The 20,380-nt window shown below is 40.8% G+C and overlaps 1 protein-coding gene across 8 annotated transcripts in view; it reads right to left on the minus strand.

Moving 5' to 3' along the window:
- The window catches only part of EBF2 (EBF transcription factor 2), a 143,958-nt gene that overhangs the window by 22,673 nt on the left and 100,905 nt on the right, over positions 1–20,380 (minus strand). For 5 of the 8 annotated variants that reach the window (XM_055696075.1, XM_005439673.4, XM_005439672.3 and 2 more), the window contains exons 7-9: positions 13,028–13,109; positions 2,445–2,562; positions 548–678 (exon numbers count right to left, since the gene is read on the minus strand). In XM_055696075.1, the coding sequence (XP_055552050.1) occupies positions 548–678; positions 2,445–2,562; positions 13,028–13,109 (331 nt within the window). Of the gene's footprint in view, positions 1–547; positions 679–1,758; positions 1,762–2,435; positions 2,563–13,027; positions 13,110–20,380 lie in introns of all 8 variants that reach the window. The other 3 variants (XM_027806089.2, XM_027806088.2, XM_027806087.2) reach the window with 2 other exon arrangements.

A 20,380-nucleotide genomic window follows, 5' to 3' on the forward strand; every position in this document is an offset into this window, starting at 1 on the left:
AGGCGCAATTAGGACATGTCTGTATTACTCCCCCCACTTTCACTTTTCTCCTTCCAAACATGCTTTATGAGTAAATGCATTGCTCATTCTTATATAGGAGACATTATAGACCAGGCAAGTGACACAGCTGGTCTAGTTCCTTGCCTCCCAGAGAGGAAGACACATTTTATAATAAATTGTCATCAAGAATATTGTACTGCTTACGCCCATTAGTTAATTGCTGGCTTATTTCTGGACCCAGAGGGAATTCTTTCTCCTTCCCAAACCTTTCCGTATTTCGTTACCTTTACCTTTCTCCAGACACCTAGAACCGTTCAATTCCATTCTGGATCATCACTGAGCAGTTGGCTTCAATGACACCACATAGCAAGAAATTCCACAAAGAAAACCTGTTCCATGAATTTCCTTCACGCAGGTTTATCTGGCCCGCCTGACCCACCACCAGTTTTGTACCGGTACTGGCACAGGAATTACCAGTGTTCCCCCGCACTTTCCTGGGAAAAGGAATGTTGCCGCCTTTTAGCAATAGGGAGGCACCTCTACCCACCTCGCTCCAGACAAGCATGGTTCCAAACACAACTTGCAGCCCATCAAAGAAGTTGTCTCCAATAATGATGACCATCGCCCCCCCTGTAGTCCAGCCTTCACTTGGGCTGATTGCTTTGATGCACGGCGTGGCTAAACAGAACAAAAAGAACATCAGAGCATCACATTATGGCAGGGGGTTTTGCCCCACGCCGCTTTGACACTTTGCAATAATGGGTGTAAACTCTTGCAGCACTAAACTCAAGCAACTTCGGTGCACGTCAAGCACTCCTGAGTCATGTTGATGCCAACGGCAGCTGAGAGCAGCTTCACCTGCACGCTCCTGGGAGCCTCCACTGCTGCGGCTTCACGGCCGGCAGGAATGCCCTAGTGCCCGAGGGCATTTCCCCTCCGGCCGTTCACCATTCCACAAACCCCAGTGAATAAATAAATAAATAAATACATAAAAAGCATGTTTTCTGCCCTGCTAGTGTTAATTACTTGCCTATTCATTACTGGCACTTAACATTGTGTCATTAAAGCCTAATAGGCCAACTGTAGTGGGTGTAAAAATGAAATGCTTAGATGATTGTGCAGAGGCTGTTTAAAGAAAAAAATATACCAAGACTACTCATTAGCATATGATCACACAAAAGCCAAACCCAGTGGAAAGAGAGATTGATTAAGATTTATTGAGTTTATCAATGGGTAAAAAAGATACAGGAATATCAAATGTTTCCTCCAATTCCTACCAGGAGACAATTTCTAATAATTTTCTTGATTTTATAGAGTAGATTTTTTTTTTTTCCTTCTCTCTTCCATATGTTCAAGGCCTCTGGACTATACATCCCATCAGGAACCCAATATGGTTTCCAGGCCATAACCAAAGTCAATCCATCACTCCATTCCCAATGTTGACAGGGTCAGAGGTGGAGGGGAACTTTGGCAGTGCTCCAAAAACATGAGACTCCTTTGAACAGCCAGTCAATCACATCCAATCAGTCAAGGAAAAACTGGATGGCTTCCTAGGCTAGGAATCCTGGGATTTTCCTTCTACCATTTCACTGCCCGCTGGGGGAGAATTAACACCACTATGAATTCTTTACTGATTCAATCATTTTCTTCCAGTTCATTAATTCTTCTTTTAGGTTGATATAGGGCACAGTTAAGAAGTGGGGCAGCAAAACATTATAATGAAATAATATCCTTGCTTGTCTTTTCTACTAACATCACCAGCTCTTCTCACTTTCACTAGCTGCAGGGGAGGGAAAAGCAGACACAGATAGCATTTTCTAGTAATTTTGTGTACTGTCTGCGTGAGAGAGGTGGAATGCGTTGGTAATGAATGTATGGGAAGAGGGAGAGGAGGGGCCAACCACTTTGAAGCTGAACAGATACAAGTATTTGTAATTGCTTTAATATAGTCCAAAACCCATCCTGTAGCCGGCCATGAGTCTTCCTTAGCCAAACAAACTAAAATCAATTAGTGTCAGTTCCCTTCTGTGCATTGTTATGCTTTGCGCGTAGTTTGTTTAAGGGAACTAGTGACACTTTTTCATACACATCTTGTGCTCTAACAGTTCTGTTTAACTAAGATGTCATGTTGCCTAATTTGCCTGAAATCAAATCTACCCCAGCTGAGCGAGAAGTCTGAAATTTAGATAATACTTAGGGTTTCTACGGTTTTCATCTTTGCAGTACAAACTAATTAGTAAGGGGGGGGGAGTCTCTTAGATGTAAAGAGGATCACATTTTGCATGTAGTAGACACTGTTTTCCTGCCTCTTCCATCTCTAAACCCCCTGAGGTTCTGTAGTTCCCCCTTAGCGCTCCTTCCCTCCTGAAAACAAACAGAAATTGAAGAATGGCTAACATGTTTTTGCATTCATTTGCATACTGTTCTTCATACACCCATCCTACCTTCTGAGGGGTCAAGCCTCCTTGCTCTCCGTCCATGCTTGGAGTTGTTGTGAACAAACATGTTGTCAGACACTGCCAGCACATGCCCATCAACGTTCACTGTTGTTGATAGCACAACCTAGATATATTTGGAAAGGGAAGAAAAAGGAAGCAGGTAAATTATGTACTTTGAAATTCAACTTACTTGTTAAGTATTAATTACTCAGTTTAGTTAAAACCCTGTTCTGTTTGTAAAATGGCATCACTTCCTGCAGGGTTTACTCCCTAACAAGAAGGGGAGAAAATATTTTCAGCCTTCAATCCCTGCATTAATTCCATTTAACACAGCATCCTAAGGGCCGTATAAAGTCCTTACCGTATAATGAACCAGCTACCGCAGATGGCCCTAAATTTAGTTTCCTATGATGCACTGTAGCATAGCTGATGGCAGAGAGGGCTATATATACCAACCAGGAGGGCAGGCTGCAGAGCACCACAGCAATTTGCCCTCTGATACATACACGCAGATTCAGAGCCATCTGCTGTACTGTGCACACGGGCAGATCTATCTGCATCTGCTCCGAAAATACAGGTCTCCATCGGCTAAGCAAAATGGAAAATCCTCCGATGTGAAAACTACCTAATATCGTGTCTGGGTTTTGACATATGCGTGCTTAGTGCCTCTTGCCCGAGGACCCCAAATCAAGCAGCAGTTTTTAAACCCTAGCCTCTGTGACTTATGTTGCTGGGCTCCGATAGCACATCAATTCTTAGAGGAAGTAACCGTAGATGTTAATTAATCCCACTCAGTTTTCCCTTAATACAACATCCAAAGCTGTAAGTCCTATAAAGCCAGAAATATATCTGCCTTTAAACCACAAACTTTTAGGAAAATGTGAACAAGCTGTGTTTTACCTACTGAAAGAAGGTGCATCTTACTGAAACTTTCAGGTTTCGACCGTTATTCGGTGTAAATCAGCTTAACTCCATCCAGCTGCCGCACAGCTATAGTCATTCACAGCTCCTGAGAACCTCACCCTGGGTGTGTGCATCAATTCTCCCAGATACAGCTGTCCTAGCCTAGGTAGGAGAGTCATGCCCTAATTGTTGATAAAACTGTCTCCAGCATATAGCAGGAGAAACCTTGCCCTTCTACTGGATTATGCTAGCCTAAAGAATACGTTCTTTCTTTCTTGAGACAAGTTTAATTCATTCCAAAAGGCTCTTGTCATACTGTACTCTGATACTTCTCAAGCATTCTTGTCACAAAATGCGTTGCTTTTGCGTGCCAACTGATTTCATCATTGCACATTTGGGTGGAGTGAGACTCCCATCCAAAGTGAACGTTTCCCACATGACATAGCTGAGCCCACTCAGATGCACTTCATTATTTTCCGTTAAACAATGGAAATAAATTTTAATCTCTCACTGGCCAGCACAGAGCACACTATGGCATCAGGGGAATAGACCTGAATTATTCCAGTGTCTGAAATATTTACGACAAGTGTTTAAATTGTAACCAAATGTAAATAAAAAGTATATCATCTATATACAGTTACACTATATAATATATACATATCTGAACTCACATACACAAGGTATGCAGGCGATAAACACACACCCACATGCTCTCAGTATGAGATCTTTATAATATGTGCAGACTTCAAGTGTGCACACACTCCCTGTTGGAATCACCATTTGGGTGTAAGTGTCGCACCCAATACAAGAGCCTCATTTCGCTCGGAGTTGTAGAGATGCCTGTAACGTGAGTAACAGCAAAAAGAGCCCTCTGCTTAGCAGATAACTGCTGAGCATCCTCCATTCCCTGAGCCAGAAGGAGGGGAAGATGCACTTTTAGACCTCTCTCCTTGAGTGCTTCCATTTTTATTCACCTCTCCCACTCATCACAGGAGGGTCAAAGCCACTTGGCATGTCACAGGCGGGGACCTAGGGCAAATAAATACAGCATTCTCAGGGACAGGGCAAAATGCGAAGTTCAGATCTGGATCAGAACATTCTCAGAAGTTTGGGGCCTTACTCGCAGCAAGCTCTACGGTACTGCTGAAATCCAGCAGAGACCTTTGTCATCTTTGCCAGCCAACTCAATATCAATGATGTGGAGCGAGAACATGTGAGCTTATGGTCATAAAAATTACTGAACTTCTTCACTTTGCTCCGGTCCTTCCTTCTTGCCTGGTTCAGATGACAACCCAATTGTTTTATACTGAAGACTAAAAAACAATGTTTTATGGATAAAAGGAAGAGGAATGTGCATTCCACTATGGTCTCTAACTCCCAGGCCCTTCCCTTTCACAAGCCAACTGCTTTCCCCCAGTGAGTATTTCCTGGGTCATGAAGGGTGACCCTTTCCATCTGGAATCAATCAGTCAACTCCTGACAACTTCCTGAAACACCTCACTCCATTTCCTGTTCTCTCCCCCTTCTCTCTTTCCCCCTGGTTTGCTTCACTCTTCAAAACTGCAGGCCACAGCAGCTTAATGTTAGAGGGTCAGACACAGTTAGACTCCAAAACACTACACAAGAACACCTTTGACCTTCAAAAATCTTTACATCTTAGCTAAACAAATCAAGGTCAACGTTTCTTACCATTACCTTGTTAACCATTTCTATGCATTTTTGCCAATGCCCTTCTGAACACGTATTTATCAATAACACTTGTTCTCCTAACATCGTAAAACATACCGGGCTTTTTTTTTTTTTTTTTTTTTTTTTAAACCTGTATTTAGTGCCTATGAAAGGTGATGTGCAAACTCCCCATGAGATTTAAATTCTCAGATTTGGCCACAGCACTGGCAAATGGTTTTGGTGCATTTTGCTTTTCCTGAGCTGACGGCACTTCTTCTTGTAAATGATAATTTGGCTTCTATGCCTATTCAGTCGATGGTCTTTTCCCTAAAATCAGGAGTTAATGCAAAATGTAATCCTAAGGGAACGATTTGAGAACATCAAAATATGTTAGGTAGGCCATGGATCCCACTAATTGTAGCCAAGGGCCAAATCTGACACAGACAGCACAACGACTGAAGATTTCGTGCCACCCAACAGCTGTATCGAGCCGTCAGCTCAGCTGGAGTTTCAGAGGCCAACCAGGCTAGCAAGAAACAGACAGGGCCATGTGTTATTCCCTCATCCATCCAAAGGTAGGCTCCATCTCTAAGAACAGCGAGGGAGTTACAGGCTTCCGAGCAGCATTTTCAGCAGTTCTTACGGTTCTCCCTGCAAATCTGCAAGGGTCTTGCGATTAGCTATGAAGCCACAGACATAAAACAATGGTTCCCCAGCAGTACTGAAGAAATGCATATCCTGTATCTCGACCTTGGGTTTGTTTCCCAGATGGATTACTGCCACACAGTAATCCCTGCTCAACCACCACAATGAGGGTTCACCTACCATGACATTCAGACAAACTGACTTCAGAATGTGAAACTGAGGTTCTCTGAGCTGCACTGCCCCTCTTTTGCTTCCCTGCATAGGTCAAAGTGTTGTATTTCTCTACAGACTTTTACCTGCATGCTAGAATTTTTCCTCCCCCCTCTACACATGATGTCAGGATTTCTATATACTGAAGTACACTCCTCTTCAAATCACATACATGCAACTAAATACACATCATCGTATATATAAAAGCTGTATCACTCATAGACACCTATTTAGACATATGGTACAAACATTCCAGGCATACAGGCATTTACTTACATGTAACATATCTCATCACTGTGTAAATGATCTCTCTCAAAAAATTCCTGTTACCATTCCAAGTGTGGAAAAAATTCTTTATGACACTGTACATCTGGAAACAATATTACATTCCTGATGCACTTTCCCTTAAAACTCTCTAGTCACTGCACCATGTTATTTTAACTTTTCAAAAGAGTAACTACTATAAGGATTTAAAAAATTATCATCATTATTATTATTTTCCAGCTGGGTGGAAGAAAATATGTCAGGCCTCATCCTGCTGTCTTCACTTGGACAGGGCTCCCATTGATGTCAATAGGCGTTTGGGTTGAGCGAGTAATACAGGAGTAGATGTTAGAATATAACGTGTTTGCTTCATAGTTGGATTAGGAATAAGATAAACAATGTGAAAAATGCCAGCAGCCTCTCTCAGTTCAAAACTTTCCTTGAATTCTTTGGGAAATCCTCCCCGAGACCCTGAGCTAACGCAAAAATCCTGCACGTGGCCGTTGTTTCAGGAGTGGGACCTCCTAAGGCTGTAGGGGCACAGGGGTAGGAGATAACTCCTGTGTCACTGACGTCTACTCTCCCACTTTTACAGACAACCAAACCATGTAGCTACTTTTATAAAATTGTCATTATATAAAATAGCCATTTCAGGGTCTTGCCTTTGGTAGTCCTCTTGTTTTAAGGCCTACTTGTCCTGGCAGTTAGGGAGTTTATGGTATACAGCCTAAATTTATTCCTAGTCACTTTATACTTGACACTAGCTTTAAATTTTTTTTTCCCATTCTGATCTACCTTAGGATATTTCTAGAGAGCAGTTACGTCCCTTCCCAGTGTATGTCACTAAAGTGTTTGAGCCAAGCTCCCCAGTCACCTTAATGACCCATTCCTGCACCTGTCCCGATTTCATTTTCATTCTCTTTTGAATATAGTTAAACCAGGATATTGTGTTCCAAACCAGACATCAGTGGGGTATGATGGTACAAATGCATCCTTCTTTCCGCTGGCAACACTTAACTGAGACATAGTAGAATCTCCTCTGTGGCTTGTTTTTAATAGACGATACACAGCTCTGGCCCCTCGCTGTCGTGAGCACATGAAGCTCTTTGAGTGTTTTTTCTTTTGCAGTTACAGTCAGCCCTTCCCTTACTCATGCAGAATCTAAAATAACATCACTTTTTGTTGGGTCAGTCACTCTCCGATGAAGAAAGCTGCCACCCAGTAATAGCTCCAAGCTCTGCTGATATTAGTTGCATTTGTTTCCTAATCTATACCTGGGAAATTAAGTCTCCCATCGTGACATTAGTCCGCGTAGTACCCATCTCTCTTAACAACAGTTCAGTGATTTCTATCCATAACCAAATCTGACCGTGAGAGTCTCTGGCACATGCTTTCACCATCAGTCTGGAAAGGATTTTGATTTAGACCAGTTATATTTTTTTTCTTGCTATCCCTTTTTGTTTCTTACAGTCTACGCTCCTAACTCACAATATTATCCCACCACTCCTACCCATTTTTCGTTTTCCTGAATGACACAGATCCTTCAGTGCTTTGTGTTAGAACCTAGCTGGGTCAATTCGCAAACACAGCCAGCTTTGCTCACGTGCCTGATGATGAACTGATCCAACCACTCTGAGGTCAGGAAGGAAATCTCCCCAGGGATACACCTTGTTATTTTTCCTTTCTCTTTCTCCCTAGAGCACCTAGAGGGGGATACCTGCCAGGAAACATTCCATGCCATGATTTCGACTGAAAACAGAGGGCAACCGCTGACCTTTCTCTTTTTGTTTCTAAAAAAGCATGTTGGTTCAAAGATGACCATTGTTAGTGCTGATGTTCGGTTGCCTTGTACCATTCTTTCGACTGGGGCACTGTAGGATCTGTTTAATCACTACGGTACTGGATGAAGCAGAATTCCCAATCAACAGGAGTCTAGGGTGTTAGCACCAGGTCTCAGCTGAAGCATTTTAGCTGAAGTGCCTCATCTTAATTCCACAGAATTATTGTCCCCATTACACACCGGTCGTTACCATTAAGTATCATTGGGCTTCAATCAAGTTCTCCAGGAGAAATCCTCATTAAATGGAGGGCATCATATTATTTTTTTTAATTCTGTCCCTAGGAGAATCACTCGCTCAGAATACAGCAATGACAGTAATGACAATACCTATGTAAACTCAGATTTGCAGATTAGCTGAACTCACACAGCACTGTGGTTTGAACAGGCGATTTTAGTATGATTTTGTTTCAGTTTTCCACTGACAATCTTTATTCAGAAATATTTTAATTTATAAATAATCAATATTTGCTTCACTTAAATTCACGAGGACATATTCAGGCTGCATACGTATTAGGGCAGCCATCAAGTAACTATGAAAATATCCATTAGTTCTAGAAAGATTCCCTTTCTCTGCTTTAGCCACTGACAGACATTGGAAGTAGTGAGTGATTCACAATAAAATTATGTTATTACTGGGAAAAAAACCCCACTTAAATAAAGATTACACATCCTTTAACTTCTGAGGTACATTTTTTTCAACAGCAGAAAACCTTTGCATTTGATTAAAAAAATGCGAGTAGAGAGATTTTCATTGTATATTTGAAGCTCTACTTAATATCAAAGCAAATTTCAAATACTTACTGCCATCACAAAGCAGCTAGTGTTGCTCTCCAAACTAAAGAAGTATATGAAAAAAAAAAAATCCCCTCTTCAGGCATCTAGAGCTGTATTAAATTTACAGCGCAGTGTTAATGTGACCTTCCCATCCTTTCTCCTTCACCCCCCTTCCTTTTTTTTTTTTAATGAGTGTGATATAAGTGAAATCTAACATTTAATCTAGTTTATTATATCGTAACTGTACTATAAAACATGTAAATTTTATAGCGTATCTAGAAGTGAGGCTGAGGCTAGACTCAGAGACTGGATCCCAGCATCCTGGAGCTTTGGTTATCAGCCAAACCAAGCCCAAACACTGCAGCTTCACACCCATCTCTAATCAGAAGCATTGACTTGACACTTTTCCAGACATGAGTAACCATTCTTCCACGCTGGAAGAACTCAATAAGATGCACTCTACAGCACTATTTCCATGCCTCTTATTTATATTTGCGTCTCAACAACAAAGCCTGAGTTTTGGGCTTTCATTCAACCTCCATTAAAAAGCAAAAATGTTTTTTGATGAGACCATTTCAGTTCCATGTTTCAGTAGCAACATAAATGAAAACTTTGCTATAAGGATTCTCTCTTACGTTTTCTTTAATAACCATTTTCAAAAAAAAAGTATCTTAAAGTGTCCTGGAGATCTGACAAGCACTACTCTATTGAAAATGAGTAATTTGGTTCTGCAGAAAAACATAGGTATAATGTAAAAGATACTCAACTGAGCATCACTGTAGAAGTCTGTTTGTTTAAGGAAAGTTGAATGTGTGGAAATGTTTGAAAGAGGAGGGCATTAATAACAGCAGCTCTACAAATAATTTATTAGGAAAAAAACATGAAGTTTTTCAATGTGGCCCAAGAATAAACCATAAAGAATTAAATCATAAAATTAATAATGTACCTTATTGCACTGTGCTTTTTGACCCTGCTTTTACTCTGTTCACATGTTCCTGTACTGGTAGGACCAGCAACTGTCCTTTCAAACCTAATAAACAATTCTGCACAATTATTACTTTGCCTGATCCCAATCTCAACAATTAAAATGAAAATGAACATGCTCACGGTGTGCAAGGACACCACTAATATTTGAGGCAATCGATCTTTTTTTTTTTTTCCCCCTACTTTAAGAGTAGCTGACAGACTGTGCTCAACAAGGAGCAAGCAAAAAAAGTGTTTGCTCAAATTTAAAACCAAAACCAAATAATGAAAAAAAAAAAAAAAAAAGAGGAGGAGGATCCAGAAGGCAAAGAGAGTGCAGCATCCTATTCCAGAACACTCTTCACTTTCGTTACATTCAGGGAAGTCATGCTCTAATCCTTAGAAACAAGGAGGTAGACAGAAAACAAGCTGTCTTTGCTTATTGGCTTTGCTGTTCATCATGGCTAATCTCCTTTGGAACACAGAGCTTTTTTTGCTCCCAACGTGTAAAATTTTAGCAACTGAACTACTTTTTGTATCTTTTTTTATACATGCTGACCTCCGTAGCCCAGAACAAAGCTCATCAACCGACGCATCCGGTTTTGAACAAGACTGAATGAAGATCCTGCTTTTGCTCAAGCATTTTGCAATTTGTCTCAAAGGGTTCATTTTTTGTCCTGCTGAAGAAAAGACTTGTCGACATTTTTTATTTTGACAAAAAGTAAGCTAAACCTAGTGGGTTTGCCTGATCTTGATTAATTTTGGGGTTTGAACTTCAATCTCACAATGGAACTCCAAGGGTATGAACTCACATGTGCAAAAGGAGTTTAAGCAAGCCCCGCAGAACAGAAAACTTTCGCTTGGCTCTGTTTTTTCGGCTTGGCATGTTGTAAGGGAGAAACCCAGATGAAGAGTGTATCCCAGCTCGTTTTCTTCTCCAATAAACTGCTGATTTTGTTACAAAGATCAAAAGCAAGGCCCTACTGTCTCATCTACAAGAGGCGTGCCAGGTGGAGGGGCTGAGGGATGAAGGCGCTCCGTCAGCAAGCGGGGGTGCTGCGAGACGCATTTCAGTTTCTCTGTTCTACGTTTCACTGGGAATTTGAAGATGGTTTGGTTCTACAACATCACCGTTTTGGGTGTGGAGATCCAGAGGTGAAACAAGGAATAAGGCTGATACCAGAGAGAGATTTCTGCCCCCCAAAAAACAGATCCAAAATCCTGCTACAGCTCAGCACCTGGTCGAGATCGAGGACTTGGGTTTCACTCGCCGTGGTGAGGGGGCAGCTAGCGTGAGACTGAAATTGGGTCTGAACAACTTCAGTGCTCAGGTGTGTTTGTATCCAGAATTTCTATTTTAGCTGTTACAACCAATATTATTTGTAAGATGGCGGCACCTAGAATCCCCAGGTGCTAACCAGGATGCCCTCGTGCAAGATTTTTTGCAAATTCATAACAAACAAAACAAAAGCAGGAGACTCTGTATTTATGTTTTGTTACTTTCCACAATCAGCCATTCTAGCCAGCTCTAAATGCTAAAAAGATCTATTTACATGCTATAAATTGAGTTTTCCTCTACTCTCAGATCTTTTTGCATTCTTGGCACATGATATCTATTTGGTGTGTTTTATTTATGGAAATTGACACTTGAAAAAAATAATCAGTATAAATTTCCTAACAATGAGCACCTCTTTTTTCTCATGTCTTATAATCTCTAAAACACAGAATGAAGAAGTCAGTGCAGTCTTTTTAAACTACCAATGAAAAAAATTAAGTTGGTCAGAAATTTTTCTTTAAATTTATTTCTGCTCAAAAAAAAAAAAATCTTTTATGTTTTTTCCTGGATTTCTTTAAAATTTCTGGAGCTTTCAGGAGCTTTCATTACGGAGTATTTCTCTTAAAAGTTCAAATTTTTTTTTTTTTGGTTGACACAATTTACCTTCTGTAAATTTTTCATTGCTAGTAAAAGCAAAAAAAAAAACCACCACACTTGTCTGTGAAAATATGGTTTGGTGGAAAGTTTTCAACAACTCTGTAAACTCCTGTGGAGTTTTAATGTCATTCATAAATGAGGAAAGCGATGCAAGTGCCCACGCAATGAAACCTGAATTGCCAAAGCTAAGGATGTCACCGTCCTACTACAAGTTTTGTAGGTCTACAAGAAAATCACACATCCATCAATAAGCTAAAATCCTCTTTGGTGCAGGGATGTGACACCGTGAAGGTACAACGGGAATGATAACAAGCAGTAATAGCATTTACGAGGATAGCCCTGATGCTCATCGGTACATTTCAGAGGCTTTGGCTGGCAAAGCCTGCATGCGCTCTCCTGAACCAGGACCACAAAGTTGAGCAACCCTGTTTGGAGAGGTAGAAATACAAAGGCAAAATGGCTCATTAGAGGTCAGCCAGCAAATTAGCGGTATGGTCCAACCCTCTGACTTGCAGCCCTGGATCCCTTTCGGCAGCCGTGCTGCACGGGGGTTAGTTCCAGCACCACTTGCCCACCACCCCTCACGTCACCAGAGACCTGGCCACGTACCCAGCACGTAAAAGGCTTGAGCTTTTCCCTTTGCATTTGCATAACTAGTTACAGGTAAAATACTTGTTTATCAAACAGAGCTGCTTAAACGGTTAGGGTATGAAAGGTGGGGCCTGGGTCTGCCTTTCTCCTGTCCGCTGACACACTTCACCTCCTTCTGTGTTTTTATTAGCTGGTATTCACAATACATCAGCGACAGCTATGATGAAACCAGTGGCAGATTTCACTGCAAAGCAGCTGGGTCATCGTCCCATGGGTCTTGTTGCTTTGCTGTGTGAGATCTTAAAGTGGCCATCACTATTTTGGCTTCTTTTTTAAAAAAGAAGCTGAAAGGGAGGGCTTGAGAGTGTTAAACTGCAAAAAAAAAGGTGGAAAGAGATAGGGAGTGGAGGGAAATGAGGAGACTGCTTGTGTACCACATACAGAGCTACTTTGAAAAATTCTGAGGCTTCTAAGTATCACAAACATGATCCCTGCTGTGGGCAGCTGTATGTGCGAGTGCTTTGCCCGAGGGTGTCAAATCAAATATCCACTGCTGGTTGGTACAGTACATCACTTCCCCTTGGGGATTCAGAGTGGAAAAACGAGGAAAAAAAAATAAAAGGGGGTGTGGGGGGGGGGTGGTGTAGGTTTAAACACAACAAATGGAGAAAAACTTTAACAATATCCGATATGGCTTATTATATACTGTCGTCATATTTATTATGAACAACGTAGGAGAGAGGAGAGGGAAAAGATAAAAAAAACAGAGAGGTTAATGCTGAGCCTCATAAGACTTACCTGGAACCGCCTCATATCTCTTGGGTTTCCTGCTGTTTTCAAGCAATTCTGATTGCACTTGAGAAAAAATTTCAGGAAGAATCTGGAAAGATAAAGAACCATGTCACTTCTATTAAAAATAACAAAACAAGTGGTGTTATATTCTGTTTTAAAGTATATATTGCAGGGATTTACATGGTGGCGTATCAGTAGACCAGAACTGTAAGAACTTACCGAAACAGGAATTAAACAAACAAAAACAAACCCCAAGAAACAGAAGTTAATAAATAAATAAATAAATAAATAAATAAATAAAAATCGGGTAAAGTACAAGCAAAGTGACTGTAATCAACTCTGAGCTGGGCTGCTAGCTGGTATAAGTCAACATATCTACTCCAATTTATGCCTGTTTCCTCACTGCATGTTTGACCACATGATTTTAGTCTCTTTCTTTATCTCTCCCTTGCATACAAGGTCTTTCTTTTGCTGTCTGAAGGGATTTTCCATGAAACAATGTAGAAGGATAATGTTATTGTAAAAATTACAAAAACCGACAGGGCAACTCTGAGGCAGATAAGCCTTGAAACTACTTAGAATGTATTAAAAACCAGAAACAAACACAGCTCCCAGAAGAAGCTGATGAGATTTCATCATGACGACATTTTCAGTTGTTAAGATTTCAGTAACTAAAGCAAAGAAGCAGAACTGCCAAGAGTCCAGATTATAATCTTACAGAGATTTTGAGAGAGGATAACAAAAAACGCAACCTGAGGTAATACATGACAGCTCATGCTGTCCCAGCAGATAAACCTATTAACATTGTACAAAGTTCTCGTGCCAATTATTTTTGCCCTGTCACATACGCCTATCTTTATGTGTTATTATTCTGTAGAGTTTAAGCTTGTCACCTACACAAGTTGAATCTTCAGCATGCTTGGTTGGCTCACCCAACACCAGGCACTAGAGCATATAGATTTCACAGATTAGAAATATTAGGCAGGCGCTTTGCTATAAGCTTTTCCACAACGGTTTGTGGCAAACCGAGGGAGGAGAGGATTCATCCCTTTGTTATTTGATGAACCTGATTAAATTTGTGAATCGCAGAGGAAAAGAAACTACATGAAAAAAAATAAAACCGTAGTTGTTAGGTTAAAAACCAAATAAACGTGTCTTCAAAATTCAGACATAACAGGCAAGTATTTTTTTGGCATCTTCTATCGCAAGTGAAAATATTTGCTCTGATTCTTTTCATTTCCGTTCATTGGACAAAACGGGTTTAACTGCCACAATTAAAATAAAACAACAACAACGACGACTTTAAGATAGATTTTGAAGGGAAAAGACTTGGCTATAAGAAAAAAAAAATAGTTGAAGAATTGATTCGGAATACAAAGAACAATTTATTTATTTATTTCTCTTGCTGAGTGCTTTCCTTAAAAAAAAAAAAAAAAATCCGCTTTTGCAGTAAGTTAAAGTCCCAGGTGAGCCAGGCCTATTTCCCTTTCTGTTACTATGACAACGATTTTTTACCGCAGTCCCTAAGTCCCTTCAGAACTCACACATTCATGCCTTGAATTAGAACTTTAAAGGAGAAAGATGTATATTTCCTAGGTTTACCAACAACAACAACCAAAACAGTCCTAACGCGAGACAATAAAGCAGAAACCCACTCGCCCTTGGTATTGCTCCTCTCTTTGCACCGCTCACGCCGCCGCATTGCTCTTCCATCCGCCCCAAACACACAAAGAGGCATCGAAGGATCTGATCCATTTCTATGTTGCTTGAACAAACAAAACCCTTCGAAAACCTCATGACAATTGAGCCCACAAGAAAGACCCAGCTAACGTCATCCTAAACCACTGTTACAAAATGCATCTTCCAGCAAGCGTTTTAAATTAAAAAGTGCCATTTTTTTTCTTTACATCTCTCACAAACGTTTTAAAACCCCAAAATCCTACAGAACTTCGTGCCTCAGGAGCAGCACGGAGTGAATATATTCTATCAAATAACTCTTACTGACTCCTCACGCTAAAACCTGTGACCTCTTTTATGTGAGTGATTCGGTAAGCAAGATTTTATCTGTAAGAATGTTTTCAGAAGGAAAAATACTGTGCGTGCTGGCAGACTCAAAGATTCACAGGAGAATTGGAGCCACAAAGCGTTACTCACAAACACTCCTTTTTATCCTGCCCTCTTCTTACAGATACAAAAAAAAATATTTTCAGATATACAAACAGCTTATGTCACTGAGATCTACCTATGGAAGGAAAAACTGCAGAATGGAACCAAACTATACAAATGAAACCAAGGCAAGTAACTTTTAGATGAAAACCAATGAGCCACTGGCTAACTGATTATTCTGGAAGACAACTGCAAACAAAAATCCACAAGAAGTTGTTACTTTCGAGGAAAAACAGAAATTCAAATTAATCAGGAAAATGTCCAGTTTCCTTTTGAAGTTTTTTAAACGTTTGCATCCCTATTCTATCTAGATGAGAAAAATGATCAACGTGAAGTAAAGAATGAAGAAAATCAGAGCAAAGAAAGGTGCCTGCACGAGAACTTGCTGCGTCAGCTGAATGACTTGGGGAAGAACCGCGGTACTGGGTGTTACAAACTCCTACAAGGCAGAGAGAGAAAGGTAACAATGCTAAACGTATGTTTAACAGCACTCATCACAGAACTCTGGAACACTCCATGGCAACGAACTAGATTCATATTTTCTACTAAACATCTCCAGAAAATTCAGGTTCAGATCCCCAGCAAACGTAAATCAGCAGCATATGTGAAAATTAACTGGGATTTAATTTAGATCTGAGCTGATTCATACCGATGGGTATATCGCCCATTAAAAATACACAGAAAACCAAACTCTCCTTCTCTCTGAGCTGCCTGCCTCCTACGAGACACAGCGTCCTCATCGCTCACGGACTGCTTTGCAATAAACAACATCCAGCATGCAAACACGCGGAGCTTTAGGGTATTTAGTCAGGAAATTTAACCAGCAGCAACTTTGGGAGTCCCACTTGAGACAGTTTGAAGGTGCCCGACTTTCTGGAATTGCCGAGTTCCTCAGCTGCTGAAAATTGTGCACCTTTAAGATACTGCAAAACGGGCATCGGTAATCCTCATCTCACTTGTGAAAGTGCTGGCTTTGGGTTTTAGTGGCAGTGTTCATATATATTGCCTGTGCTAAGACATTTGTAGTTTCTGTGGAGCTCACTGGATATGCTGCACTAAGACAGTTTCCCCTCCTATCACCCCGGGTTTAGATTTAGTTTTATTTACATGCACACACAAGAGTTTTTCTCTTTCCTCTAGCTGAACCACATCTCTCTTTTTCTCCTTTCAGAGTTTCTCCAGTCAAATTCTAGCTGCAACTGGGCATCTGCTTGAAGTATTTGGTAGGTTGTTATATATACATATATATTTTAAGTGGTTGCATCTGGGAAAGGCATTAATATTTATTGCAGCATTAGAATAAAAATGACTTGGGGGGAGCAAAGAGGAGGGAAGGTTTAGCACTAAATGAAGCTGATTTAGGGGTAACAGGAGAATTGCAGAAAGGCTTTATTAATTTTTTTAAATGAGAACCTTTAGCCAGTTTTTGGCCTTAACTTAGACATATATCAAAAAAGAAAAACCAGAATTAAAAAAAATAATTTGTTTTTTTTCATGTTTCTTAGCTGGCCTTTGTTCCTCACTGAGGACGGCATTAGTGACGGGTTTAGCAGATACCTCTGATCCCCGCCAGGCAGAGCATGGCCCGCTCACCCCACTGACCAACATCCACAGGCACTGGGGGAACCTAAATATTTTAGAATGACCACCGCTAAAAATGCTGGCATTGCTATAGAAAACCCAATTAACTTAATGCATGGACATAAAATCAACTAAGATAGAACTATAGACTTATCCTTTTTTGTCCCTATTGTGTCTCTCATACAGTCGAGCTTTCTATCTACAGACTGATACACTGGCAGAGGTCTCAAAAATGCACCTTAAATTTCAGGATTTAGGGGCAGCTCTTGTAAAAGTTACTTCTCCTCCTACTGGGAGTTACCATCATGCCCAGGAGTTGGGTTGATGAATCACGTAAGTGCCCCTTTTTCACTTCACTACAAAGACGGCTGTGTTATCTCTAGGTGAGCAATCCTATCTGACTTTGTGGGAAAGCTGCCTGGGAGCGCTTGGATGATCCATGGTACGGCGGCAGGACAACAGAACCAGTTCCCCATCAGCAGGCTGTCGGTGGGCAGTGAGGAAGGGCTTGCAGCTCTCCCAAGCTCTTCTCAGGGCAGCTGCTGACCCACACGCCCACCCTGTCTGTGCCTGCCTGTATTATCAGGTTCTGTACCCACCTGAGGCAACTTACAAATGGGGCTGGAAACCTCTGAGAATATTTATCCTCCATCTCGGACAATTGAGAAGAACCTTAATCAAGTCCTGTCGGAGTCAGAAAAAAAAAAGATCTTTCTTGTGACTTCAACAGGACTAGACAGAAGCCCTGAAGAGCAGTCCCACAGGCAACAAAAGGTATAGGGTTTTTTTTTTAAAAAAAAAAAAAAAAGAAAATCCATTAATGTTTTTTTAAACGCCTGCCACAAGACCTGGGACTGATTAGTCTCACCACATGGAACCACAGAAATAGATAATATGCTTTGCGCTTTTATAGCGCCATTCTATGGGACTTAAACTTCAATTAATTCTGCCTCACAAAACCCCTCTGCAGCAGGTGTTGTAACTCACCATCTTACAAAGATGCCAGGGCCTGGAAACTGGGAGGGAATTACTCCCCATCACACCACAGGTCTGCCCCAGGGCTGGGACTAGGACTCAGATCTCCTGGCTCCTGGTTCTACATCTTAACTAACCTTCCGATCCACCTTTCATGCTTTCTTCAAACACAGGTACAGAATCAAGAGATACAACATTGGTTTTGTCTTGTGAGCAGACACTGGATACGCTTCTAAAACATCCCTTGTAAAGCAAATACCAAGATAATCCTGTCTTGTTTGGGTTACTGTAGAATTTGGATTCATGACCTCAGTCGATTTCTGGCATGAGAACATGCCTACCATCTAGCAGGATTATGTTTCTCAGCAAATCCTATGATGCTACAATCTAACGAAAATATGAAGACATGGTGGCATTCTGCTTAAATAATTAAAGCACTTCCAAAAAGTCATAAAAGTGAACAAAGAAAAAAACCAGAAGCTGTTATTACAATATCTTTGCTCCACTTAAACAATATTAAGATTAAACATACTATGAACTGCAAAACTATCCTTACAGTGAGGGCCTGACTCCAGCTCCATCAAAGCTAGGAAATTCTGAGATCAGGGTCTCCCATCCTCCCCTCAACTCACCCGTGTGTGTCTTGGCATTGCAAACTCTGAGATAAGTGTGACGAGTAACCCTACCCAATGCCACAACACGAAAAAGTAGAAGGCTTTACTTGAAATTTCTTCCTTTCAAAGGGACTAGGTCAGATTCTGCACATACATTTGAAGGTCAGTGTTTAAAATCAATTAACTCCGTTTATTTGATATCATCATCTTGATTTTAATGAATATCACAGTAAAAGACTTCTTTATAATCTGAATATTTATCTCTGGAGTAATTTTGTTCTATTATGTCAGTGTGTATTATTAGGGAGCTGATGAGAAAATTTCCTACTCCTTTCCAGCAGTTATAGTCAATGTGGGATCAGGCATTGCACAAAGGCATTCTAAATGAACATACACCTTATACTGTGCGAGAAATGAGTGAGGTTATTACAATAATCCAGAGTATTTATATGATACTCCACAAACAGCAGCTAATTAATCTTCACAAAACTCCTGTGCATAAAGTGTGAACCCATTTTAGCAAACGTGAAAACCAACATATGTAGGTCAAAAGACTTTTCTGAGTTTGTTGGAGATTTTCTGTGAGAGAAGGGAGCAGGAGTCAGGCGATACGAGTGAGGTCCCAAGTCTAGGCCAGGAGAAGAGAAACTGGACATTCATTTGTCACTTGTTTTTTTAATAGAAAGACTCCAGCTGCACCAAAAACCATGCATGAGCATTATGCCTGCTACTCCTGCCCCCAACAACATCCTCATTCCCTGACGGGAAAAACGAAACACTTCTCTAGCCTCTTGCCTTGATTCCAAGTAATTTCTTCAGTCATGGGACCATCAGTCTGGATAGACCTTTCTCCAGCTCCACAAAGCTGCATGCAGAGGACAGCCAGACTTGGCAAAAGAATTCCTCAGCTTGCATCAGAGATGAGCCAGGTGTATGCAAACTAAAGGAGATGGACTAAATGATCCTCTGAGGTCCCTTCCTCCTAAGTTGCTATGATTTTTATTTTTACGCTTCCATCTGTACTTTCTGCCCTGTACAGCCCCTTCCATCACCATTACATCTTTCTCTCCATCTCACCTGACTGCCCTCTCAGCTTCCAGGTACTGAACCTGACCCCCTTCTACAGGAACTTTTTCCTGTGCTCCACATTTTTTGTCCTTGCCAAGGTAAAGTCTGCTTCTGCAGAGGTCTAAAGAGTGTGGTTCAGGAGTAACTGCAGCGATGTTAGCAGGACTATAATGGTAAAATGAAGCTGGCTTCAAGTTGTGAAGCTTTTGTGGATTTTTACTTGTGTTATTAAATCAAAGCAGTTTGGACAAAAATCTATTATAGGACACAAAGATCCTTTGCCCTGAGTAAAGTCCAGATCAGAAGTTTTCTGTTTAGGCCCATCTTTATCATTAAATTAATATTTAATCAATCAATAACAGCAGGTTCCTTTCAAGATGCTCGCAATACAAAGCATAAGAAGACACGCAGATCTGGTTAAGTGTGATGGAGAACAGGTGAAATTAGTGCTTTTGTTTCAAAAAGGGAGAAAAGCTCAAAAAGAACTTGAAAGTACCACAAGGCATTGTTTCGCTAAAATAAGTTGGAAACATCAGACAATTTTAAGTATCAAAACAATTCTGTTTTCCAAGGCTAACAGCCTCATGCCATTTACCAACATCTACTGCTCAACATCCTGCTTTCTTTTTCCCCACGCTTAGTCAATCACTCCAAGTCAGATTTTAGGTTTAAACTTTAAGTTTTGATGTGGGACCATTATTTAGGGCCTCTTTTTCTGTGCAGGCCTGAAATACCACCTTGAAACACCATGGGAAGGCAGAAGACTATTGCTAGTAGAGTGTCCAATTTGTACGGCCTCTGGCGCCTTGCAACACTGAGCTCAGAAAAGCTAATGCCAGAGGTGGATGAGAAAATAGAACAAAAAATGGGTTAGTGGTCCAGCTAAGGCAGGCCAACAGATCAGACTGCCTTAAAAGTCCAACTTAAAATTACAGGATGGCAGTACCCTTCTTAA

This window comes from Falco cherrug, chromosome 18, assembly GCF_023634085.1.
Source record: "Falco cherrug isolate bFalChe1 chromosome 18, bFalChe1.pri, whole genome shotgun sequence".
Classification (NCBI taxonomy): Eukaryota; Metazoa; Chordata; class Aves; order Falconiformes; family Falconidae; genus Falco; species Falco cherrug.